This window comes from Leopardus geoffroyi, chromosome E3 (assembly GCF_018350155.1).
Source record: "Leopardus geoffroyi isolate Oge1 chromosome E3, O.geoffroyi_Oge1_pat1.0, whole genome shotgun sequence".
Taxonomy (NCBI): Eukaryota; Metazoa; Chordata; class Mammalia; order Carnivora; family Felidae; genus Leopardus; species Leopardus geoffroyi.
The window spans coordinates 39,016,726-39,043,268 of record NC_059340.1 but is presented as its reverse complement, the minus strand read 5'-3'; the positions used below and the strand labels follow the sequence as shown (position 1 = coordinate 39,043,268).

The 26,543-nt window shown below is 54.7% G+C and overlaps 1 protein-coding gene across 2 annotated transcripts; it reads left to right on the top strand.

Moving 5' to 3' along the window:
* Positions 1 to 63: 63 nt before the first annotated feature.
* Positions 64 to 26,320, top strand: NAA60 (N-alpha-acetyltransferase 60, NatF catalytic subunit). 2 transcript variants are annotated; one of them, XM_045460317.1, is made up of 8 exons: positions 74 to 232; positions 17,865 to 18,046; positions 19,981 to 20,110; positions 21,446 to 21,542; positions 22,586 to 22,820; positions 23,885 to 24,234; positions 24,971 to 25,073; positions 25,161 to 26,320. In XM_045460317.1, exons 2-6 carry the CDS (start codon positions 17,937 to 17,939, stop codon positions 24,039 to 24,041), a joined length of 729 nt encoding a protein of 242 aa, XP_045316273.1. In that variant the 5' UTR covers positions 74 to 232; positions 17,865 to 17,936; the 3' UTR covers positions 24,042 to 24,234; positions 24,971 to 25,073; positions 25,161 to 26,320. The 2 variants fall into 2 exon arrangements, with proteins under 2 accessions (XP_045316272.1, XP_045316273.1); XM_045460316.1 differs by having other exon boundaries at positions 64 to 232; positions 24,971 to 26,320.
* Positions 26,321 to 26,543: the final 223 nt, after the last annotated feature.

Here is a 26,543-nt window from a genome sequence, read left to right as displayed (position 1 = left end):
GGGCGGAGGCGCCCCCACGTGGGAGCCGGTGGCCAATGGGCTTCCGGCCTGCGTCGCCGGCCGGGCGCGGGAGGCGGAAGTGCCGCGGGCCGCCGCCTCCGTCCGGGCTTGCGGCCCCTGCCGGTTACATAACTCGTTGCGGGCTTCGCGCGGCCTCACTTTTCGGCTGCCTGTGACCCCAGGATGCGCTGAGCCCCACGACGGCGTCCGCTGCCGCCGGCTCCTGCCAGAGGTGAGGTCCCCCGGCTCGGGTCTGCGGTGGGAGCGCTGGGCCCGGCCGGGGGCTGGGGTCGTGAGGGAGGAAGGGGCAGCGCGCACCGGGCGGGCGGGGGAGTTGGGGAGCCGGCTGGGGGAGGTGGGGACGCGAGTCGGCTGTGGCGGGGCGCGGGACGGCCGGGGCGCGCGCGGCCCACACCGCTGGGTGCCCAGGCCTGTCCGCGGGGTGCCGAGGGGCCCGCGGGGCTCGCGCCGGCCCGGGGTAAAGAGGGCCTGTGGAGTGGCCGGCGCGCTTCCCCGCGTGCCCCCAGCACCCCTTCCCGGGGCGCCTCCGGGCCAGGGCCCTGGACGAGTTCGTGGGGAAATTTGGGACCAGGGAGCAGACCCGCCGGGTCTCCCTCCTGGTGAAGGGCCTGGCCTTTTCACAGTTCGGCGGTTTGCCGCCGCCTGGCCTGCCCTACCTTCGTTTTGGTACTTGTTGCACTGATTGTAGTTTTTTGCTGACTTGTTTGCCCTCCTGTGAACTCTGAAAGTCTGGGGCTCTGTCTTCCTCATCTCCCGACTCTTTCGTCCTCAGCTGTACCTTTTGTTTTTAAGACAAATCAGTTTCTTTCGTTTCTGGTAGTTTACAGACCGGCACGCAGATCGTAGGACAGTTCCGACCTTCTCCGCCAGATCGGGCACTTCTCAAGGAAGGGTGGGGGTCTGTAGCCCCTGTGATGTGGCCCGGTGGGAAAATTGTGAGGGAGGCTGTGAGCCTTCTCTGGACCACTGACAGCACACACGTATCTGTGTGCCCCGCGGGTGACAGAGCCCAGGACCCGGAGTTACTCTGCAATAAACGTGGACATTGGCGGCTTCATCGATCTGTTACATTCTGCCAAGTCCTGAGCCATAAGATTTTGTTAGTCAGTGGTCCTGATGGAAGGATAGCAGCCCCGCACAGTAGCTCCCTGTGTCCCCAGGTGGTGGTTAATTAGAGCCTCAGAACTGGAGAGAACATTGCTGGTTGCAGAAGTCTCACCAGAGGGCTGAAGGCAGAAAACTTCTAGTTAATGATTAACTGATCCAGGAAAGTTCTGTGACTCCGGGTCATCTACAGAAATACCACAATCCCTGTGGCATCTTGTGATGTAGAGATAAGCGTGAGAAGTTATTTGTTTGCCCCGTGAGGCATGAAGAAGGGGAGTTCTGAGCAACATTGAACTAAAAGGGGCTGGAGCAAAAACATATTCTCTCATGAAAGTCTCTGACTTGCTTTAAGTTTAGAAGAGAAGGGATTACACACTAGACGAAATTCACAGGTGGCGAAACTCAAGGGTCATCTTTCCAGATGGACAGATCAGTCATGGCAGTGCACGTAGGTCTTCACTCACCTTGTTTAGGGATTTTGTTTAGAATCAGTGTGCAGATCGGCCCTTGAAAACGCAGCGTGCCTGAGCGGCCTCCTCGTCGGGCCATAGTTTGCTACAACTCCATCCCCCTGAGCTTGCAGACACCCTGGGATTCTATGTAGACTGTTAAAACTTGTACAAAACTAAGTCTAGGCGTGGTGTAGTGTTAACAGGCCAGAGTAAAAAGTGTAGACATGTTTTGTTTTAAGCTTATTTATTTTTGAGAGAGAGCACATGAGCGGGGAGAGGGGCAGAAGGACAGAGGGACAGAGAGACAGAGAGAAAATCCCAAGCAGGCTTCACACTCAGTACGGAGCCTGACACAGAGCCTGATCCCACAACCCTGGGATCCTGACCTGAGCCGAAATCAAGAGTCGGATGTTCAACTGACTGAGCCACCCAGGCACTGCTAAAAAGTACTGACATGTTTTTAAAAGGTCTGTTTGTAGCTTTTACGTCTTCTGGTTATAAGTTGCGGTGACTTTGTCACCTGTTTACGTCAACCAGACCCACTCGCAGACTTCAGATCTGACCTGAAGTTACTTAGCGACAGCATGCCTTCGGCTGGGATGTGAAAAAATTCCTGGATGCTAGGAGATTTGAGAGATAAAAGATACCTACGAGGTGATGCTCTCACTGCTCCCTGGGGACTCGGCCCTGAGACTGCCTAAGCCTCAGTGTACCATTAACAGCATTTTGGTTTCTGGCACCCTGAGGTGTGTTTAGAGGGACCCAGAACGCTGACGGTGCAGCCGCTGCTGGTGACACAGCTCAGAGTCCTCAGAGCTCTGCATTTAGGGTGGCACGTGCCTTTGCAGTGCTGAGATAGCCCAGAGGTCTCGGCTCTTGGTGACAGTTCTCCTACCTGGATAGAAAGCTGGCTGCCTCCGAGGCAGTGTCTTCTCTGAAGTGGTGGCTCCATGTTTACGTTTTACCTCCACTGTCTTCCCTCGACATCTGTTTCTAGAAGGAATCCACAAAGCCCTCGTGATTTTTCGATGTCCATCCCTTGTTTGCAGAAAGTGAGCTTGGGCGATCGACTCTGTGTCAAAGCTGGTCTTGGGGGCGCCTGAGTGGCGCAGTCGGTTAAGCATCCGACTTCAGCCAGGTCACGATCTCGCGGTCCGTGAGTTCGAGCCCCGCGTCGGGCTCTGGGCTGATGGCTCAGAGCTTGGAGCCTGTTTCCGATTCTGTGTCTCCCTCTCTCTCTGCCCCTCCCCCGTTCATGCTCTGTCTCTCTCTGTCCCCAAAATAAATAAGCGTTGAAAAAAAAAAAAAAAAGCTGGTCTTGCTTACGTCCGTGCACGTTGCTTTCAGTCTGCAAAGTGATGCTGGACTTCTTTCTGGCTAAGCTTAAATGCTGATTTTTTTTTTCCCCCCAGCAAATGTCTGTAAGTGTCTTTGATAATGCCAGGATCAGGCCTCCTTCCCTAAATCTCATCCTTTATTAGCGTGACTTTTGATAGGAGCTGGCTGGCAGGCCAGTTCAGGATTAGCTGAAGCCAAGCTATCTCACACTGCTGATTAAAGAGAGACCCATGCGTTGGGAACCCCAGCGAGCATACAGTAGTTAGCATTCTGGTATGAACCTTGAGGCGTCTGCTCAGTGCTTGTGGAATGATAGGAAGGAAGTGTGAACACGGAGGCAGGGCTTTCTGCATGAAGTGGTTTGGGGTCCAAGTCAACCATCGAGCCGGTGCCCGATGGAGCCTGCGTGCCGAAAAGGCTGGCCGGCATGCACAGTCACCCGAGGTGGCCACAGCACTGAGCTGAGATAGATGGTCAGGTAGAGAAGGAGTAACAGCGAGTGGGGGCCAGTCCCTGGTTGCATCCTGTCAGCATCTCAGATTCCTCATGTCTTCACCTGAGACTGACTTCCAGCTCCGGCAGGGCCCATGTGGCCGGTGGGGCGGGGGGGGGGGGGGGGGGGGGGCAGCCACCTGTGAATGTGACAGCGCAGAGACTTTTAAATGTCTCTTCAACTTGTAAGAATGATTACCCATTTTGCCCCAAAATGGACTCTTAGTGCCAGCTTTTAACCCCGTGGCCTCAGAATAGTGTGGCATTTTGTGTACTGATGCGAGAAATAAACCTCGTAAACACAGATTCACAGTTGTAGAGAAGCAGAGGAGGTGGTTGTGGAAGGGGACACAGTACAACGGTCTGAGGAAGTCTTTGTTCCCTCTGCTTCCACAGGAAGACCAGAGAAAAGTATTTTGTCATCTGCAACAAACCACGTTACAGAAAGAAATTCTACCGGTTCTATTTCTTGTCGAATAGTTACTGTTGTTAAAAATCAAATCCTGTCCCTCTTTTTTATTTCCTGAATTCCTGAAACGTGATCTATTTGGGCAGCAGCATGTTGGAATTTGAGCCCATCTTGAAAATAACCAAAAAGAAAGCAGTTTCATTATATAAAATAGCCTGTGGGTAATTGTCCTTTAGGTACTGGAAAGAATACTTAACTGGAAAATGTTAATGCAGCAGTATTTACATCTTTTCTGTTGTGTTCATGGGAGGGCTGTTGGATACTTCTCTCAGACTTGTTTCTTTTTGGAGCCACTCCTGACTTTCTTTGAACTCTTCGGCAGGGCTTGCTGGTCAGAGAGCCCCTGCCGGTTCTATTCTTAGTTTCACATTACAGTGCTTGGTTTCTCCTCTGGCCTCCCATTTTTAACACCTTCGTTGATGAGTGTCTGCGGAAAAGCACACTGCTTGATAAATGGTCACGGCATAAATGTACCTGTGTACATAGGGCCCCAAAAGGCCCCTTGGTCCCTTACCAGCCAAGCCCTTTCCGTTGGGGGGAGGGGGAGAATCATTATCTTGTAGGAAACACCAGAAACCACGGGGTATATAGGGGATTCTTAGTTGTGCTTTACATGGCACGTGAATTTCTTTACTGTGAACATGTGTTCTTAGTAAAACAAAAAGGTTTATAAGAGCATTTCCTTCCTTCAAGAAAAGGGGAATGTTTTTATTTTTTAATTTTCATTTTATTTTAAGTAAGCTCCATGCCCAACGTGGGATTCGAACTCATGACCCTGAGATCAAGAGCTGCACACTCCACTGACTGAGCCAGCCAGTCAGTGCTCTGGGAATGTTTTTTTTTTTTTTTTCTTTTTTTAACCTTTTTAAAAAATGGTCATCTAAAACTTATAATTTTTTTATTTGGATTTTATATAGCCACTAAAATTGTTTTTTAATAATTACAGGTGTGCTTTTTAAAATATGTTTATAATTCTGTTTGGCATCCTCATCCACAATTACCTTCTCTGCTCCATTACAACTTTGAGTCTGTGTTTAGAACATTTGTTTTTGGTATTGGTGCACAAAATGCCCTGCTATTTCGAGGATCTAGGGTTTAAAAGTTGGCACTAAGAGATAGTATTTTGGAGCAAAATGGGTAACCATTGGATTTACAATTTGAAGAGACACTGAAAAACTTCCCAGTTGTTGCTAATTAAAAAAAAGCCCATGAGATAATTTTAATAAAAGCATATTCATGATTTTCACATACCATCTGACAGTTGTTTTTTTTTCTGAAAATAAAAATAGTTCAAGCTCATTTAAAAAAAAAAAAAAAAAGCTCAAGTAATGCAGAAATGAGTGATGTGGAACACAGACGTCTGCCATAATTCCAGAGGCAAATGCTGGCAGGAGCTCGAATTACTTTTAAAAAATAATAAGTTAACCTCATGATCAAGTGTTAACTTATACCAAATTTGACCCACTTTCATAATTAACGTCTCTTTGATTCTGGAGGATCCTAGACTCAAAGCCAGAGAAGCCGAGATTAAAAACCCCCATACAACAACAAAACCCAGCAGAGGTGGAAATGGTGAAGGAAGGCAGGGAGGCCTGGCTTGCTGGGGGCAGTGGGGAGGGGGGCGGCCAGGGTTACTGATACCTGACTCCCCCATTGGAGTACTTTTTCCTTTCAGGCTGAATAGCTACCACCCGGGTCTGTGTCACCACTGCCCCTGGCAGTGCCGAGAATTGAGAATTGCTGGTGGCCTGCGGAAGAACAAACACTCTTGGTTGGGTTTGAGCCCTAGACAGGGTCCAGTCTTGGGTGATAGTCAAGAATGCAGATTAGGGGGCGTCTGGGTGGCTCAGTCCATTAAGCATCTGACTCTTGATTTTGGCTCGGGTTACGATCTCAGTTTTGTGAGTTCAAGCCCCGTGTCAGGCTCTGTGCAGACAGCACTGAACCTGCTTGCAATTCTTTTTCCCCTGTCTCTCTCTCTCTGCCCCCGCTCTCCCCCGCCCCCCGCTCATGCTCTGTCTCTCTCAAAACCAGTGAACTTAAAAAAAAAAAAAAGAGCGTAGATTAAATACGTTCTTAAATACGTTACCCTTTGATTTCCCCTCTCCCCCCAAATGTGGTATTTACAGGTGTTTTTGTTGTTAAACCAAACTAGTTGACCCCTCCCTGGATCAGAACTTGGAATTACACTCTGGGTGCACCTTGTCAGGCAGCCTCTTACTGTGATTCCAGCTGAAAAAGCCTCGGGGCAGAAGCGCTTCTTTACCAGGCCATCCTTTGGTCTTGCTGTCTCCAGCCTTGAGCCCGGTCTTGGAAAACGTGCGAGCTGGCAGCAGAGGCTCATCTCCACGCTCATTTTCTGTTCTGGGAAGATGAAACACATCTGGAGCTTTCCCACGAGGCGACCATGGGGTCTCCTCATGGCTCCACATCTCTGGCCCCCTGTTCCAGTGTCCCCTTTTCTCCCAGCTCATAGTCTTGTCTGATCTTCCTCTTCATCATTGTCTCACCCTAGATCTGGGCTTTTGTTCTCCGGATTTGACACTGACCAAGTAGGGACACAAAAGGCAAATAGTCCTTCGGCTGCCTGTCTGCCACCTTTGTGGAAGTTCGCTGGCCCGACTGCTGTGATGCAGGCCCTTGGAACAGCCAGAGGGTTCTCTCCGACTGTCTTGAGCAACATAGCCTTCCCAAGGGGCTTGGGTGGTCTGAGTGTATGCCCTCCACATCTGGACATGAGGGAAAACAAAATGGAAAAATAAATTTAAGACAAAATAAGATCTATGTCGTCTTGAGGCACAAAGTAAAACTAAAGAGCAAAGCTCCAAAATGCAAGCGGTCCTCTGAACTTGACAGAGGCTTTTGTCTTTGCTTTCTCATCCTTGAGAATCTGGAGGAGGTCCCAGCTGTCAAGTGCCTGTACCCCAAGTTCTCTGGCCCCTGGCTGAGAACTTGGCACCTGACTGTAATGTTTACCATTAGCTTATAATTAATGTGTAGCCCCCTGCACAGATCTTTTTTTCTTTTTAATGTTTATTTTTGAGAGAAAGCGTGCGCATGCAAGCAGGGGAGGGGCAGAGAGAGGGGGAGACACAGAATCCAAGGCAGGCTCTAGGCTCCCAGCTGTCAGCACACAGCCCGATGTGAGGCTCGAACTCATGAACCGTGAGATCGTGACCTGAGCTGAAGTCGGATGCTTAACCGGCTGAGCCACCCACACGCCCCGCCCCCTGCCCAGATCTTAAGCAGAGCCATGTGTTTGACGTAGTTGAAGGAGGCACAGAACGTCACCATCCCCCCAGCTAGTTGCCTTCTGCCCCTTCTCAGTTCCCCCATCCCATCCACTTTCTGATTTCTATCACCATCGATTCCTTTAGCTGGTTTTAGAATGTCCTACAAGTGGAATCCTCCAGTATCATCAGTTTGCGTTTGGAGAAAATTGTATGTGAGAGTTGCGGGCTCCCCTCAGCGTGAGGAGGTGGGTTCTCAGAGGGCGGCTGTTTGGAACCGGAACGCCAGGTGCCTGTTTGAGTCCCCTTGTAAATTATTCATGTTGCTCCTGCACTGAGGTTTTGGGAGGAGCCCAGCCTGCCGGAGCAGCTGCCCGTGTGAACAGCTGGGCTGTGAAGAGTGCTCCCTGTGCCCCTTGGGGCTCCTTTGAACCCTGTAGCCCATTTTACTGCTGTGCTGCAAGGCAGGGTCCTGAATCCATCCCTGCCTTAGTTTCCGTCCCCCTGCCCATCCTAAAGGCGAGAGGTTAGCTCATTACTGTTGGGTTTTTCAAGCCTATAACCCTGGCGTCTGCGGAATTTCACATTCCTGAGGGCCCTGTGTCTAACGCTCGCGCTGTGGGCGAGCTTGTGCTAATCTTCCCTCGAGCCTCACTTGAGAAGACGCCTGGAGTTCCAGGAAAGGCCATGGTGGTACTTCGTCGTGGGTGACGGACTGAGGGTTCAGAAAAGGGATGGACCAAGTCGTGAGCTTTAGAGGGTTTAGGGAGGAGATTCTCGAGGAGGCTGCTGGCTTCCAGAGAGGGGGAGCTGCCGGTGCCCTGTGCGCGTGTGCTGGGGTAGAAGCCGGCCTGAGACGGTCAGGAATAAAGCAGGAAGGTGGCCGCGCGGGTTATGTTGAAGGGAAGCTGGTGGCGGGAAGGCCTGTCCAAGAGCAGGTACACACAGTCCCCAGGGTAGGGGGTGGGTGGGCGGGGCGGGAGGGGATGTGGAGCTGGGCCAGGGACGGGAATGTGGGGTGGCCCCTTGGGAAGGGGCCGTCTCATTTCATCTTCCCAGCTGCAGGTAAGAAAGCAGAGGCACATACAGGTCACAGTGACCCCAGCCTCCTTGCAGGGTCTGAGAGCACAAGGCATAGCATCCAGAGCATAAGTGGAGGGTGGTCTAGCCTCGGCAAGGAGGAAGGACCCTTTTGAACCAGTGGGAGTAAAAGAAGAGAAGGAAGGGAAGGTTCTAGGAGTGCTCATGGGTGCAGTGTGGTCATGGCTGGCCCGAATATCCGGCTAAGGGCAAGGGGAGAGGCCAGAGTACCTGCCAAGGCATTAAGAGAATGGGGTGGTTTTTACAAGCTGAATGTGGCTTCTGTGAGACCAAGAGGCAGTGCCTCTGAAGAAGGCAGAAGCCCTGTGGACCTGGGGCATTGGGGCACGAGGGAAGGGGCATCCAGAAACAGGGTTGTCCCGGCCTCCTTGCCTGGAGCAGGAGTGGAGTGCCCTGTGGACCTCGTGATGTCCTGGAACCCCTCTGGGAAGTGGAACAGTTCGTTCTCAGCCCGCAGCTTCTGAGTTCCCAGCACTTGGCAGTGGAAGGGAGATGGAAAGTGCCCCGGCGGACGTTAGGGACATCTTGGTGGCCTTTCCTCCACTTTGACTCTGTCCCTCTGGCTGAGCACTCAGAGGCAGTGCCCAGGTGTCCAGACACCACCCTCTCCTACAACCTGGGAGTCCTCAGGGAAAAGTGGCCTTTCGTACAGGGACCATGGTGGTCATTTCAGCAGAGGAGGAGGACAGGGTTTGCAGCCTCCTGAAGATGTGGTCAGGGACCGAGAAAGGACAGAGCAGGTGAGCAGGCAGGCCCTTCATTTGCATCTTGGAGAATCTGGTTTCTGTCCCTCCCTGAGTTGCTCCACTCAGCCACCCTGCCCCCCAGAGGTCAGGGGCAGAATGCAGACCCCAGAAACCTGGGCAAGAATCGTCACACAAGCCTGGACCTTTGCAGCTTCATGTTTTAGCTTCACAATCCAAGCGAACTTTGGGTTCCTTGTATAAGGGGTCCCTGCTGTTGTAGTGTAGATGTGCCTATGTCTTGTAGGGAGACGTGCTGAAACGTGGCCTTTGTGTCTGCGGCTTCAGTGTCACATCCACCAGCATCCCAGGGCTTAGATGGAGGCCCGATTCGGGGGCCTCTGCTCTGGCTTCACCCGTGGGCCCCTGTTCTCTAGTGAATCACCAGGATCCTTGTTCCATAAGCCCTAAGAGTAGCCCATAGCAATAGGAGACTGGCGCATGGTGGAAGGTTCTGGAAGAATAAGTGGGGGTTCCTTCAGGTGCCAGAGGTGGGTTCCCTGTCCTGCTCTCTGTCTGTGAATCATCCACTTGCCACCCCAGCATCTCGCATGCACTGCTGCCATCTCTACGCTTGTCCTCCGACTCCGTTCCTTCCTGTCAGACAACCGTGAGCCGCGTTCTCCCTTTCGCTAACTTCCTGTCCTTTTCTCCACCCGCTGTCAGTTGGGCTGGGACACACTAGGCACTATAAATGCTGCATTTTCCCCTAGTTGAAAGTGACTTTCTATTTTTAGATGAAGGCTTATGAAAAGATGGAAGTACTTTTAACAGGGACATGAGAATCCACAAATAGGTGTGTATCTTGGAGCCCAGTGGTTTTCTTGAAAGTCAGACCAGGAACAAATCCTGCCACTTTCGTCAAGAGCCTTGTTGTCCCAAGGGTACTAGGGAAAGATTGACAAATCCCAGGATATGAGAGATGCTCGTGTATTGTGGATGTCATCCTTTGCTATCAGACCTCACGGTAGGGGTTTTTTAAAAAATCTTTTTTTTTTTTTTTAATTTTTTTTTTTTTTTTCCAACATTTATTTTTGGGACAGAGAGAGACAGAGCATGAACGGGGGAGGGGCAGAGAGAGAGGGAGACACAGAATCGGAAACAGGCTCCAGGCTCTGAGCCATCAGCCCAGAGCCCGACGCGGGGCTCGAACTCCCGGACCGCGAGATCGTGACCTGGCTGAAGTCGGACGCTTAACCGACTGCGCCACCCAGGCGCCCCTAAAAAATCTTTTAAAATCAGTTCTATTGGGGGCTCCTGGGTGGCTCGGTTGGTTAAGCGTCCGACTTCGGACGTCATGATCTCACGGTTCACGAGTTTTAGCCCCGCGTCGGGCTCTGTGCTGACAGCTCAGAGCTTGGAGCCTGCTTCACATTCTGTGTCTCCCTTTCTCTCTGCCCCTTCCCTGCTCATGCTCTGTCTCTGTCTCAAAAATAAATAAACATTAAAAAAATTTTTTTAAATAAATAAATAAATAAAATAAAATCAGTTCTATCAAAGTTCAGTACACACACGACAGAATGCACCTGATGAGTTTCAGTGTGTGTGTATGTACGCACATCTGTGTGTGTAACCACCACCGCCACCTAGAAAGACCACATCCTGTCCCCTCAGGAAGTGCCCCGCCCCCAGCCTCCCAGCTCCCCAGCCTCAGGCAACCTGACAAGTTGAGGCCTGGCTTCCTGGCTGTGGCCATCCGGACCCTGATCCCCTGATCGCTGGCTGCTGGCTACCGCTTGCTCTGCTCATTCGGTTCGCTGTGCTGGAGGGTCTGGTGGGAGCGTGCCGACTGCGTCCTGTCCCGCGCCTCCTTTCCGTGGGAGCTCAGAGCACGTTTGCCGGGGACCAAGAGCACAGTGGGGCACGGCCAGTGAGATCCCTGGGGCTCTGCCAAGGGCAGTGAGGGCAGGCAGTCACGGCACCCCGTTTCGGGCTGGCCCGAGCCCATCCAGCACCAGATGAACTGTCTAGAGAGCTGTTCCTGGAAAGAGGAGGACGTGAACTTTCCTGGCACAGGCCAAATGTTGGAGCTGAAGGTTGATTTTTAGATTCATCTGGTGATTTGTGGTTTGTGTTGATTTCTCACTGGGGGGGTGGGATGGGGTGTGAGTGTGATGTTTCCTTTCTCAAAAGCATTTAAGCTGCTACCCTGTGAAAACTCACAGACAGCACAGATATTCTTGGCTGAGACTCAGTAGCTTCCTGTGATCGCTTCTTGCACAATGACCGACTTTTTTTTTCTTCCAGTGTGAACTAATGAGGATCGGCCCAAATCGGGGGTAAGCTACCAGGTTGGCCTTGGCGCCCTGGCAGTTCTTCCCCGTCTCTAAGTCTGTGTCTCCTGCCGGGCTCCCTGGTCTTCAGCTTTGTCTTCCCAGGAGTCCCCACCCTACCGGGCTGGCACAGACGGTGGCAAGGTCTGGGTCCCCCCCCTCGCCCCCTCCAGCGGGCACTGGTGTGGGTCCCTGCAGTTTGACTTGCAGGCTGGAAAGCTTCTGATGGCCTCCAGAATCTACTGTGACTGCCTTCAGAAAGACTCTAGCATTCCCTGTCAGGATTAGTTCGGTTTTGTTTTGAACAGCTTGATTGAGATCTCATCCACATGCTGTCCACTCCACCTGCTGAGAGAGTGCCGTTCAGTGTCTACAGCGCGCTCACAGAGCTGTGTATCCGTCACCACGTTCGGCCTCAGGACGTTTTCACCACTCCCGAAAGAAATCGCATCCCCGTAGCCGCCACCCTCCAGTGCTGCCAGCCTCTGCAACCACACTTCTACTTCCTGTCTCTCTGGATTTGCCTGTTCTAGACGTTTCTTGTAACTAGAATCCTAAGATAGGTGGCCTTTTGTGTCTGGCTTCTGCTCGGCATCATGTCTTCAGTGTTCATCACTGTCGTAGCCGGGGTCAGTATAAATGTCCAGTGTGTGGACAGGCCACATTTTATTGATGCGGTCATCCATTGACAGATGTTTGGGTTGCTTCCACTTTAGGGCTGTTGTCGGTGAGTCCGTACTGGACTCCCACTCACCCTCCCTCCTTTGCTCAATTTAGGGGAGGAATTGTTGGGGTGTCGATATTTATAGATCATCCTGTTTGGCCACTTGGATTGGCAGCTGGTGACGTGTTGGGGTTTGTCCACCAGGATTTTCCCTTGAGATTGTTGCAGCAGGGAGAGGGGGTGCCCCTCGTCTCAGGAGCCTTCTCTGGAGAGACTGCACTGAGGGACAAGGCTTGTCGTTGGCCTTGGATGATGTGGGGCTGTTGACCTGTGACTCAGAGGCTCCGGGTTTTGGCCGGGGCTGCCTGTACTTCCCAGTTTTCTTGGCCGGAAGGGGAAGGAGTTGCCCTGAACTGACCCTGTGGCACATGCATAGCATCTTGGGCAGCTTCAAGCCAGCTCCTAAAACAGTGCCCTGTGTCCTAGGACTACATGGTGAGTGTCCTGTCGCTCTTTAAAACATCAGAGGAGTTTGAGGGCTGGTTAACTCGGGTCCTCGGCAGTATTCACTGCGCGCATAACCCTCTGGACCGGCCGCCACACACACCTGGGATCCAGAGTGTGGGTCAGTGAACCAGCCCTGGTTTGAGAGAAGTCGCTCTTAGGGGGAGGAGGTGCACAGAGGCGGCGGGCGTCGCTGCGGGGTGTGGTGCTGCTTTTCCAGGTGCCAGAGGCGTTTAAACCCGTCGCCTGGCACACCTGCCATCTATATCTGACACTCCGCCTCTGTGGGAAAGTCGTTTACTCAATTAGGAACATTTTCAAACAGTCCCTTCGCGTACTCTCATCCAATTGGACGGTTACTAACATTTAGCCCTAACCCTAACTTTGCTCCAACTAAATTAAGTTACAGGATATTCTGTTGTTTTGCCTCTGCATATCCAGTATGCATCTCTTAAAGAATATGGACATTCTCGGGAGGCCTGGGTGGCTCAGTCAGTTAAGTGTCCAACTTCGGCTCAGGTCATGATCTCACAATTCATGAGTTCAAGCCCCATGTCGGGCTCTGTGCTGACAGCTCAGAGCCTAGAGCCTGCTTCGGATTCTGTGTGTGTGTGTGTCTCTCTCTGCCCCTCCCCCACTGTACTCTGTCTCTTTCTTTCTCAAAAATAAATAAGTATTTAAAAAATTTAAAGCATGAATATAGACATTTTCTGTACCACACTATTCTTATACCTTACAAGGTTAATGGCACCTTCAGTTGTTGTTTTAGAGACTGTGTGTGTGTGTGTGTGTGTGTGTGTGTGTGTGTTGTGTGTTGTGCCGGAGAATTTTTTTTTTTTAAAGTGTCAGAGGTAGGGGCACCTGGGTGGCTCAGTTGGTTAAGTGTCCAACTTCGGCTCAGGTCATGATCTCACGGTTTGTGGTGTAGAGCCCTGTGTCAGGCTCTGTGCTGACAGCTCGGAGCCTGGAGCCTGCTTAAGTTTCTGCGTCTCTCTCTCTCTCTCTCTCTCTCTCTCTCTCTCTGCCCCTCCCCCCTTCTCTCTCTCAAAAATAAATAAACATAAAACATTAAAAAAAATTAAGTGTCACAGGTATACTGCGTGGATTCAGAATCCAGCTAAGGGGAATGGGGGGTCAGCAGGTGGAAGCCTCTTTCCAGTTCAGGTGAGCCCCAACTGGTTTGGTGCCTCCAGCCCTGAACCGGGATCGATGTTCAATAAAGTTCAAGGGAATGTCTCTGGACCGGCCAGACGGTGCTGGTTAGCGGCTGGTGGTCACCAGCAGCCCACGTTAATGGGCTCTTCCTCTTCAGCTCCCAGCCCTTTGGCGTCAGCGGCTCGTTCCAGCGTCAGCACTGCCCTGTGGGGCCTCACCCTCTCTATTTTAGAGGCAACTCAGACTGGCCGGCTAAGGCCAAGCCAGAGACAAGTCCAGGCTCAATGTCCGAATCCATCCTTTTGTGGGACAAGGGAGAGTTACCCTTGCTTTGCGGGTTGTACAGAAACCTGCAGGGGAGTGGCAGTTTGTACCCGACTGTGACTGCGGGAGTCCATCCTGCCGTTGGTGGGCGGACCCCTCAAGCCCGTACACTCAGGTTCTTTGGGACAAAACGGCCCTTTGCTTGGGATGACTGGGGAACCACAGCCTATCCAGTGACCGCTAGTCTATGTTTTGGACGGGGATGACTCATAAAACTCAGGATTTGACACTTTTGGTTGACCGGTCCATTTCCCAAGAGGTACCTGGCCAGTTGAGAGGCATGAGGTTCCTGGTGTCACACTGGAACGTTCTGGGCCACAGGCCGCATCCTGGATACCATTGAGGACGGGTTGGAGCGGACGGCCATGGACGAGCGGAGCACTGGAACAGCCCCACTGTTTAGGAACCAAACAAACAGTGGATCTGTTGTTGACCCAGAGATCAGGCTGGGCAGAGTTTTGTTTCTGAAGGCGCATTCCAAGAAAGAAAAAAAGCAAGCAGTGTGGGAAGGTCAGATTTGCTTAGTCTGGTGATATTTTTTGTTGTTTGGTTGTTGTATTGGTTTGTGTTTTTTTTGTTTGTTTGTTTTGTTTTAAGTAGGCTCCATGCCCAGTGTGGGGCTTGAACTCACAACCCTGAGATCAAGAGTAGTGTGCTTTACCGGCTGAACCAGCCAGGCGTCCGGGCGCCCCGTGCTTGGGTTTCGTTTTGTGTTTGGTTCTGAGAACTCAGATACATGCCGACCCACAGATGGGGCTGCCTCGTCCCAGCAGGACTCCCAAGTTAACTGTGGTGACGGTTCGTGTCCCTTGTTATGTCAGCACAAATGTGGCTGTCCGTGCCCTGCCCGGAAGGAGGGTTTTTTCTGGGTCAGCTTAGCTCTTGGGGGCTCCGTCAAGCTCTTGTATCCAGGGACCAGCTCTGTCCCCTTCTGAGTGACAGGTCTCCAGCAGGGCTCCTGCCGTAGACACCAGTTTCTAAGGTACAGGTGCTACCTTGACTGCCGCCTGACCCACGACCTATCGGGGTCCACCAGGCCTCAAGCAGGGACAAACCCGTTCCTTGTCCCAGGGGGTGTCCCATTCCATCCCCCTCAGATCCCTGCGTCAGGGCACCCGGTGCTGCCGGGAGGGCCACAGGAGGGGTCCCCACCCTGCACACCCCACACGGGCAGTGTGCAGGCACTGGTTGAAGACACGGAGGGAGGAGGAGAGAGCAAGTCCCCTCTCATTTCAACTCGAGCCAGTGCTCCGAGAGGGACACGTCGGGTGGCACGGTCCCCACCCCTGGGAGTTTGGCATGTGCTGGAAAGTTGGAACCCAGTGTGGCCACAGTACCCCTGCCTCCTGCAGCCCTGCAGACCACCCCACAGCCCCTGCCGTTCCCAGCTGGAGGGGCTCCTGCCCTCAACCAGCCCTTGGCTGGCGCTTGGCCTATTTAGCAGCACCTGGTCCCATGGCCGGCCTTCAGAGGGGCCCATGTTGCTGAGCAGAGCGTGCTGGGGTTATGTGTCCAGGGCTTAGAGGGTGAGCGGCGTCTCCACCATCCCAGTGGTCAAGCCTGGCAGTGGAAATCAGCCCTGCAGCTGGCACATTAGGACATGTCCTTCCTGGAGACCCACACAGGAACGCCTGAAGTCTCATGGGAACCGGGCCCTAACAATGTCAGGGCAACAGGAGCAGGTGACCTTGAAGCATTGTCACAGGCCCTCACTTGGGCTGGCTGAGTGGCGAGGGCTGAACTTCCGGGTCCCTGAGACCTTTGAGCATCACCAGGACTGTCTGCGTGCACACTCACAGAACGGTTGCTAGAGTCAGTTGGGGCCAGTAGGGAATGACAGTCCTTTCCGGGGTCCTGTCCCCCAACGTTTATTATGAAAAAGTTGGAACACGTCGAGGAATGGAATGTGTGGGCGGTAAGTTCCCACACTGTCTCTTATCTGCCCCCCGGGTCCCGTGGTGACTAGCACCGTGTCCATGTTTGCCTCCTGAGTAGTGAAATCTCTCGAACCACTTAAAGTTCGTTTCACACCCCACGATGCCTCTGTCCAGCGTATTTCAGTGCGCATCTCCCAAGACTTCCTACGTAGTTACGCCCTTTCACGTCCGGGGCAGCCAGTAGCAGCTTCGCAATACTGTCTGCTCTCCAGCCCCTGCTTATATTTCCCCAGGTTACTTTTGATTTGTTCTCTTTTCCCAGTGGGGGTTTACACGTTGCATTTGGTAGTGGGTCTCCTTGTCTTTTTTAGTCTACTTTTGTTCCTTCCTTCCTTCCTTCCTTCCTTCCTTCCTTCCTTCCTTCCTTTCTTTCTTTCTTTCTTTCTTTCCCTCCCTCCCTCCCTCCCTCCCTCCCTCCCTCCCTCTCTTTCTCTCTCCCTCCCTCCCTCCCTCACACACTCTCTCTTTCCACAACACTGATTTCTGGAAGAGACCAGGCCAGTTGTCTTGTAAGATGCCCCACATTCCGTGTTTGTTGGCTGTCGTGGTGCTGTTAAACTGAAGCCTGTGTGCTGAGTTCACGCCCAGCGTTTTGGGCAGAACCCTGAGTGGTCAGTGTATTCTACTTCGTGGTTACAGGGCGGGCTCTGTCACTGGGGGCACGTGGGGCTGCTGGACCTGGGTTGGCAGGTTAGGCTTTTTCTGGGGGTCAGCAAATCCTGGAGATGCAGGCGCTTTGTCAGAATCCAGCCTTCCTGCCTACCTTCCGTTAATTGACACAAAGAGGCTGCTCCATCAGCAGCCTGGACTAAACATACTTTCCTGACTTAAGAAAAATTTTTTTAATGTTTTATTTATTTTTGAGAGAGAGAGAGAGACAGAGTGAGACAGAGTGTGAGCAGAGGAGGGGCAGAGAGAGGGAGACACACAATCCGAAGCAGGCTCCAGGCTCCGAGCTGTCAGCACAGAGCCCGACGCGGGGCTCGAACTCAGGGACTGTAAGATCATGACCTGAGCCGAAGTCGGACACTCAACCGACTGAGCCACCCAGGCGCCCCTTTCCTGGTCTTTTAAAAGGGTTGTTCGCAAGGTGCCAGGCTGGCTCAGTCAGTGGAGCACATGTGACTCTTCATCTCGGGGTTGTGAGTTCAAGGGCCATGTTGGGTGTGGAGATTACTTAAAAAAAAATTTTTTTTAAAGGCGCCTGGGTAGCTCCGTCAGTTAAGCATCTATGACTCTTGATCTCAGCTCAGGTTTTAATCACAGGGTGGTGAGTTCAAGCGTCACATTGGGTGTGGAGGTTACTTACAAAACAATTTTTTTTTTAATAGGAATGGAAGATCCTTTGTAAAATAAATAGGGGCACCTGGGTGACCTCGATGGCTCAGTTGGTTAAGTGTCTGACTCTTGATTTCGGTTCAGGTCATGATCTCACAGGTGCTGAGATGGATCCCTGCGTCGGGCTCTGTGCTGATAGTGTGGAGCCTACTCGGGATTCTCTTTCTCCCTTTCTCTCTGTCCCTCCCCTGCTCGGGAACATGAGCTCTCCCTCAAAATAAACTTAAAACTTTCTTAAAATAAATAAAATACTTACAAAAATAAAAAGAGTTGTTAGCAACTCATGACCCCTGATCTGAACTTCAGCCTGTCTCACGGGCTCTCTTCCTGCCCAGTCTTTGTCTGCCGGGGCGGGGGATGGGGGGCGGGGGGGGGGGTGGGGAACAGCTCAGCCAGCAAGCGCCACTTCCCCTGGAAACCTAGCCATGCAGCCCCAGAGGGGGCCAGGGGCAGGAGAAGTCGGGTGTGAGCCCCTGAGCTCTCCGCGGTGGAGACTCAGCAACGGCTGGCTGGGGTTGGGGGGGGGGGGCGGTGACAGGCAAGAGGAACCGGGGAGAAGCAGGCAGGTGTGGGCACTCCGGGTCCTGGTCTGCAACCTGGGGGCAACTGGCACCTGTGCTGGGACTGTTGTGAGGGAAGGAAACGCTCGGTGCGGTTACGAGGAGACGTCCGCCCACGGGGGATGAGACTAGTTTTCCCGTCTTGCTGCCTCACAGGTGACAGGTGGGGCTGGCCGGTGAAGGGGTGCGGCCACCCTCCTGACGCTGCCTCCCGCCCTGCAGGTGTGAATGACAGAGGTGGTGCCGTCCAGCGCCCTCAGCGAGGTCAGCCTGCGCCTCCTCTGCCACGATGACATAGACACCGTGAAGCATCTGTGCGGCGACTGGTTCCCCATCGAGTAAGTCGAGCGGCGCCGGCCGCCCCGCGCTGCAGAGGGTCGGGGTGGGGAGCGGGCAGGGAGACGCGCACGAAGACTTGCTGCGAAGGCCAGGACGGCCTGGCAGCGCCGTGGCGGCCCGGGGTCACGTTGCCTGTCGCTAGGCCTCGGGCCCTGCCTGCCATCGGGCTCCCTCCACCTCACCGTGTCCCTTGTACGGAGAGTTCCGCCCTGGGCTTTACGGAGAATCTGTAGCCGAAAAGCTGCCGAGCGCCGTGCCGGTGACGATTCAGAAAACGGAGAAGCAGCTTAAGTGTAACGTGAGGCCTCGGTTGCACACGTCGGGCTCTGGGCCTGCAAGTGCTGTAGTATTCAGCCGGGGAAAACCCTGTGGAAGAGAAGAGGTATGTTGGTCGATGAGGGGTTTTTTTGTGTTTGTTTTTCGAATGAGCCGGCAGATGAGAAAAGTAGAGTAGGAGACAGCACTGTGCCCATCCTGCTGCTGTTTAAAGACCTGTACACGATAAAAGCCTGCGAGGTCATACAGCACGTCACGGGGTGTGGTCAGTGGTCTGTGGGGAGGTGGTTGCAGCTGCAGCTTCGTCTGTCCGTCTGTCTGTCCTGCTCCTCTAACTGCTCGTGCAGCGGTTGCAGTGGGAGAGATAGGTGCAACTTCGTATCTTACCGGCTCCCGGCTGGGAGCTGGGTAAGTGCCAGGGGTGAATTCGCAGCGAGCACTGTGCGGGGAGCTGTGTCGACAGTAAATCCTCAGTTCTCATCGCAAGGATTTATCATTTAAAAAAAAAAAAAAAAAAAACTTTTAAAAATTAAAAACGAACTAGATCTTGCATTTCCATGAGTCCCGCCCTCTGATGGGTTGTGTCACCGGCCACGCGTGCGGGGAGGGAGGGGAAGGGCGAGCGTCAGCCTTCTCGGGGTGTGGGCGCAGCGGCTTCAGGGGTCACCGGGGGCGCCGTCCTTTCACCCCGCGGTCCCCTCCGCGGGTCAGACCCTGTACCAGGTGGAGCCGTGCTGGGCTGGAGCCTCTGCCTCTCCTCACAGCTTCCTGCGCCCGAGGCCTCAGGTTCCAATGACAGTGAAGCGAGCTGCAGTCCCATGGGCTGCGTGGTGGTGGCAGCTCCGTGTCCCTGCTGCCATACCAGCCGAGCGCTCTGGGGTCAGAAGATGACGGTGCGGGGAGGACCTGGGGAGGGGTGTGGGCGATGCTCAGGTCCCATCGAACGTGCCAGTGGGTGGTCAGTGGCCTCTCTGCCACGTCACCGCGAGGGCAGGGCACCCTTTTCCAGCTCTGGGTCTCAAGAAAGGCGTCTCAGGGTTACCTGCTGTCTGTCCCAAGTTAAAAAACGAACGTACACCCCCATCAGCCCTCCCGACTGTGTCTCCTGGCTGTGGCTGAGTCTGCCTTTTCATGACTGCTCCCAGGGCCTTTGCACAAAATGTTCTCTTTCCTGCTCCCCCGGGCGGGGAGTCTTGTGAACAGCCCCCGGCAATCCTGGCCACACTCTGCCCTTGAGGGCTCGTCCCCATCGCTACCTGGGAGGTGCAGTGAACCCAGATGCACTTGGCTGTGAACTTGGCCCACACCTCCAGTCTTGAAGGGGTCTCGTAGAATTCTTGGAAATGACCCAAGTGTCTGAGGGTCATCTCTTCCAGCTGCCCCTGCACGTCATGCTCTCGTGGAGAGAACGTCATTGGGAGTTTTTTTCCTCTCATCTCTTACGTGAGGATAGAAAACTCATTTTTCCCGTCAGAAATCCCCAGTGCCGTCTAGACAGATTCCTGCTTTAAGAAGACCATTTGGTGTAGATGGAGTGGTGGACAGACAGGCTCCTTCTCAGTCATGGAGCAGTGGGCAGAGCGGCCCCGGGTCCCCATGGTTCCGCAGCCAGAAGCCCAGCATCAGCGTGTTCACCTGACCTTGTCCTCCCCCTCAGGTACCCAGACTCATGGTATCGTGATATCACCTCCAATAAGAAGTTCTTTTCCCTCGCCGCCACCTACCGGGGCGCCATCGTGGGAATGATAGTAGCTGAAATAAAAAGTAGGACCAAGATACACAAGGAGGTGAGTATGTGTGGTGAGGAGCTGGTGGTCCCCGTCGCCGGCCGGGCCTGCTGGGGATTGTGACCGAAGCACGCGCCCTGCTCCGTGGCCCTTTCTCCCGGGAGCCCAGACCGAGTATGAGCCTCGGGGGTGTACGTGGCACCGTTACCCACGCGTTAAACGAAGGACCTACTGCAGGCCTCCTAACAACTGTCATTTCAAAGTGGGGGCGGGTGTAAGTGATGCCCTGAGAATCCCCGGAGTTGTCAGGGGCTCTGGAAAGATCTGTGACTTGTACTGGCAGCAGTGTCACGGAACTGCCACCTCTGCCGTGGTTGGTTGAAGGACACGGTCAGTTCCAGATAGAGGTTAGGGAACACGGAGAATTTCCTTTCATCCGGCTTCACAGACCCCTCCCCGATCTGAGAACTGGAGGGTGTCAGCAAGCTCTGCTCTGAACGCACAGTGCGAGGCCACAGCCACAAATACATTGTTGCACGTCGTCACGTTGGATCAAGATTGTGCCTAATGATTTTGGTCATCTTAGCGACTGAGCTGTGTTTCCCACATGGGTATTTACTCCAAGGACAGGAAGGAACCCGCTGACAACCTGCATTGGTTCTGTCTGTTCAGCTTCGGTTACTTCTTTAAAAGTAGAAGAGGGGCAGCTCCCTTTTACAGACCCGACCCACTCGAGCGGACCCCATCTTGCTTGTGACTAGATTGTGGCAAAGGTAGTTTCTGTTAGGAGTGACTTTCTATCCCAGCTTCCTCCTGGGCTTTTTGCTTCCGGTTCGTCTTGCACGGTGGCCGGATTCATGACTCTCCCAGCCCCAAATGCCATCCCCGGAACCAAGGAGCACGCATGGGTTGGCCTGCCATGTCACTCTGCCCGGTGTGGGCCGCACGGGGTGCTGGGGGGGGGGGGTTCACTCGAGCCCCCACCGCCTTTACTCAGAGACCACCTGGGGGCAGTGTAAGGTCCTTGAGACAAACCTTTTCAGACCTCATCCGGCTGTCTTGTCCCAAGTGCCCTGTACGTGCCCATACCACGCAGTTGTTCCCTTGTTACCGCTGTAACCTCACACCCTATGGTCCTGCCACCCCCACACGTCCCCAAGAGGAGTGGCTTTTTGTGTGTGTCCTCAGTTTAGCCATTTGCGCCGCAAAGCCTCGCACCCTCTTGTCTCTGTGTGTGTGTGTGGGGGGGGGGAGCCTGTCCATCATCTTTGCTCTGTCCCCTCCTACCCCAGCACCCCCCACAGGGGTTGTGGCGGGAGAGTCGGCCCGTGGGATGTGCCAGCACCAGGACCAGGCCCCTCAGCCGTTAACCTGATTTTCTTTCTTTTTCTTTAGGATGGAGATATTCTAGCCTCCAACTTCTCTGTTGACACACAGGTCGCATACATTCTGAGTCTGGGAGTGGTCAAGGAGTTCAGGAAGCACGGCATCGGTAAGGCACAGCCGTGCTCACGGTGTTTGGCGTGTGCTCCAGCCACCGTGTCCAGTCATGTCCCATGTGCTGGTGACGTGCCTGTAAATGTCCCTCGTCCCGCTCTTCCCCCTGTCCTGTGTGGACTTCCAGCCTCCCACCCCTCCCAGCAGGTCCCCGGCCCCACCTCCCTCCACCCCATTGGCCTTCGACCCCTGCTCCTAGCACCCAGTTGCCAGGTGCAAACAGCAAAGGCCGTCTGGGTGATGGCTTCATTCCCAAATATGACCTTTTTTTAAAAGTTTCTTTATTTATTTTGAGAGAGGGACAGAGCGTGCGGGGGTGGGGGGTGGCAGCAGAGAAAGGGAGAGAGAATCCCAAGCAAGCTGTGCGATGTCAGCGCAGAGCCTGATGCGGGGCTCAAACTCAGGAACCACGAGATCATGACCTGAGCCCAAGTCAGAAGCTCAACCCACTGAGCCATCAGGCGCCCCCCAAACGATCAGATTCACCACACTCCCAGATGTCCTCGTCGGGGAATGGGCACCTGTCACCACACACACAGTTTATGTCAGGTCATGAGGTGTTGCTGATTAAGAGTAGAGAACGATTGACAGCCAGTCCTAGCTGCCATGTACCAGATGCCCGTCATGTGCAGGGGGCTGTGCCCCAGGTGCCGCTCCAAGCCCCTGCTCTGCCCCAAGCCCGCAGGCAGCAGTCTCCCTTTGTGACTCAGGCCTGTCCGTTCTACCTTTTCCCTCCACTCAGGCTCGCACTTGGTGATGTCTGGAAGGTTAGTGAGTCTCCGCCACGGGCCCAGCCCCACTGAGGGAACTGCCTGACCCCCATCTGCAGCTCCGGATGCCTGAGGGTCTGCAGCTAACGAGCCCCATCTGGCCGTGGCATTCTGGGGGCTTTGACAGAGCGGTTGCGGGAGTTCCATCTGTGATACCATGGCAGAGATCTCTGTAGATCTGTAGAGATCTCTGGCAGTCTCACTTCCTCATCTGCCTCCTGCTCCCTGCCTGCCCTGCCGTGTGTGACTGTCGTCCCTTCTCCTGCAGGTTCCCTCTTACTCGAGAGTTTAAAGGATCACATATCAACCACCGCCCAGGACCACTGCAAAGCCATCTACCTGCACGTCCTCACCACCAACAACACAGCAATAAACTTCTACGAAAACAGAGACTTTAAGCAGCATCACTATCTCCCCTATTACTACTCCATCCGAGGGGTCCTCAAAGATGGCTTCACCTACGTCCTCTACATCAATGGTGGCCACCCTCCCTGGACAATCCTATATCCTTTACTTCTCAGGGGTGAGGGATATGGCTTCCTAGCCACAAGGGCGGCTCGCAGGGCCAGGGCCCATGCACCAGATGGAGCCGCCGTTGCCTTCCCATGACTCAGGAGGCCAAGCTCACGGGACGTGCTGTGGGTAGATCTGGTTGTACTCAAGTGTTTCTCAGACTTCACCCGTCACGAGGTGTGGGTTTTAACCCCCTTGGCCAACGATCCATGCTTCCAACAGATACCGATTAGGAGCCTCCTTTTCCAGGTGCACAGGAGATGCACGCAGCTGTCAACACAACAGTGGGTCCCCTGCCGTCAGGGGGCCCGGCCCGTGTGCCGTCAGTCAGGGGAGGAAACAAACAAGGTGAAAAGAATTGCTGGCTGTTTGCAGCCCTGGAGTTCAGACCTCCCTTTCCTGAGGCGTGTCACCCAGAGCTGTGTCCCCCCCTCACCCCCCCCACGCCACTCCCTCCTCTTTCGCCCTCTCTGGGCAGAATGGGCAGTTGGGAGGCCAGGAGGCTTCCTAATAGTTCAGGATGTGGCTCCAGAATGCTCTGTGTGAGGGTGAGCCAGCAAGAAGCTGATGAAGTGAGCGAGGCTAGGGTTTATCCATTTTACGGAGACGTAAACAGGAGGGAGAAGCCTGGCCTGCAGGCTCCCCGTGCGTGTGCACATGGGCCTCTTGCAGCTGTCCGGGAGGTCGGCACCGTGACCCCCTCCTTGTCCCAGGGCTCTGCCGTTCCGACACCTGAGTACGGGGCCAAGTTGGGACACTCACTCTCCTGCCGGACCTCTCCCCCTGGCGCCCCGTCCCTTTCCACGTGCCTGAGCTCTGCTCACCCAGGAGGTGCTCTCCGACCCGGTGCCACCCTTTATTTCTTTGCACGGTGGAGCCCCTCCGGCTCACGAGGCTTTCCAGCACCCTACAGAGGCTTAGCAGGCTTTTGGCCTCCTTCCTGAATGGCGGCGTCTGCATGCAGCCCTGCCGCTTACCGCGTGGGCCTGCTGACCGTGCCGCCAGGGGTGCGTGGGCACACAGGGCGAGTCGATGTTCCTTAACGGAGCTGCACGGACTACATTCAGCACCTGGGCTCCGCTCTAGCGAACCTCAGCCCCTGCTCCATCCCGCACAGGCTCTACCGCCAGGCCCACAGCCTGCTCTGCAGCTTCCTGCCGTGGTCCAGCATTTCCACCAAGGGTGGCCTCGAGTATAGCCGGACCATGTGACGCCGGCTGGGCGGCCTCCGCCAGGCCCCCCCCTTCGGCACCCCGCAGAACCCGCCTTCCTGGCCGTCCGACTTCCATCCTCTGCAACAGAGCTGGTGGCCGCTTGCCGGGCCCGTCGGCCTGCCCCAGCTGCAGGCCCGGTGCTACGCGGGCTCGGAGCAGAGCGTCGTGGGGCATGCCTGGTCTCGGACAGGTAAGCTGGAGCACGTGGGGCAGGGGGACGGAGGCAGAGCCCGGTGGGATGGGGGGATGGCCGTGCCAGGACATTAAGTCTGTGGCTCTTTCCGCAACAAAAACAGAAGGGCCTGAATGGGCGCCTGCTGCACAGGGATGTTGGGGAGTAGTGGCAAGAGCTGAAGTAGTCTGACTGACTTTCAGAAACTTCAGGAAGGAAAGCAGGGTCCTTGAGCCCTTGGCCAGGACTTCTGTCTTTTCACTTCTGAGCTCCGATTACAAGAAGAGAATGTGTTCATGTGGTTCCAATAATTAAGGTACCAGATCAGGCCCCTCCTACCCCTCCCCCAACCACTCAGCTCCCCTTCTGAGGAGCATCCAGTGTTTCAGTGTCATGGCCGTTCTTCCAGGCCCGCGCTAACAGCAGCTGGTGGCGGGGCCTCGTGAGCAGGGCTCTGCTCATACACGGCCACTCCTGAGTGCCATGCGTACTAAGGAGAGCTGGCCTCTCCGACCACAGAGCCATGAGTCATGGGGACTCCCAAGACCCACCCCTTTCCACGGACACAGCCCAGGGCAGTTGGGTGGTTTGGGCCAATTCACATGGGCCGTGGTCACCTAGGCTGAATCCTCATCGGTGCCCTGATCTGTGCAGGGACCAAGGGCAGCTGGGAGCCCCAGGCCGGGGCAGTGCAGGCTTGAGCAGGGCCTCTCCCTGGAGGCCTTCACCCCAGCTCCCCTCTTCTTTTCCACAGGCTTTTCCAGTCCTCCTTTCTTTTCTGGTAACCTGTGGAAACCGCCGCCTCTGCCTGTGTCCTGGTCCTGCCCCCATGAGCGTGCACCGGCCCCGCTGGCCAGGTGAGGTGCGGCAGCATCCATTGTGGTCTGTTCCTTCCACTGCTCCCTTCCCCTCCGATGCCCATTCCTTCCAGTTCCTTCCTCCAGAGCCGGAATGAACTAATGGACGGCAGGAACCCAAGTGTTGTGGACAGACTTGACCCTGAAGACAGAGGAGCCTCAGAACAACGAGGGCGTGAGATAAAGGGAGTGCCAGACCCTTGTCCGACACCGGCTCCCAGAAGCCCGGGGTATGGGGAGCAGCCCCTGCTTGTCCATGGAGGGCTGGCTCACGGTGGGCGGGGCCAGGGAGGCTTTTCCCCCAGGCACAGAGCTCTGGGGCTCAGACCCTGACATGAAAGGTCAGATAACGCAGCAGTTCCCCACTGCTCAGCTGGGAGGTCAGGCCCTCTGGCAGCATCCTGCGGGGGGCTTCATACTGTCGCGGAGGGCACGGGGCTGCCCCAGGGAGCTGGGCTGAGGACAGGTGCCAGGGAGGTTCCTGGGGGTCTTCTCCCCAGTCCCCCAAGTCCACCAGCTGCAGCTCCGAAAGGATGTCTGTCGAAAGGGACCTGGCCTTCGGGGCTGGGGGTTGTCGTGTGCCTTGTGGTCCCTCAGCCCCTGGGGGCAGCGATAGGAGAGGCTATCAGCGCCAGGAGGTGCGCGCAAACATCACTTGCTTCTGGCGTCACTCACCCCTGTTCCCCAAAGCTGCTTGCTCCCCAAAGCTCCTCTCCAGAGGAGAGGGGGTAGCAGGGCCAGGCCCGGCGTGGCCGCAGCGCGCCGGCCTGAGAGGAGGAGGAGGAGGAGCAGCCAGGCCGGGGGGCCTCCGGGGCAGTCACGCTTCCTTCCCTCAGAACTGCACAGTCTGGGACCACCTCCACTCAAGAGGTAGGAGAGAGGGATCCTCGAGACGAGGAGAAGCCGTAGGCAGGAGACACGCTCTCCCCCCTCCCCCACCTCGTGACTGGTGGCGCCTCTCGGGGTGAGATACCCCGCCTGTGCACTGACCTTGGCTTCATGCTGAGGCCCAGTTTAGTGTCCTCTCTAATCTGAACCAACGGTGATGGTATGATTTTTATTTCTGCCCCGAGGGGTAAGGGCAGAGTCTTCTGGAAGGTTTTGCCTTGGACTTTCATAATTGAGCTCAGAGGCCTTGCTCTGCCCCCTCCCTCCCTGCCCCCAATCACTGCAGTGTCCAGCCCAGTGTTGAACAGATTGTAGTGTTTTGTCTCATTACAAACAAATAAACAGACTTTAATTGGTCACATCCTGTTTCTCCAGTGCCGGCCTGCTGCACTTTTGGCCCTACCTCTGTGGTCTCAGCTCCCGTGGCCGAGCACAGCTCAGAGACTGGGTGTGCACTGCCCTGTCCCAACGATGGCTCCCAGCTGAAAGGGCCACTTGTTTTGTGTAATCTGCCAGAGAATGTGGTCCTGTGGCAGAGGTTCTAGAGCTGAGCGGCACAGCCGGCTTCAGCACAATCAGAAG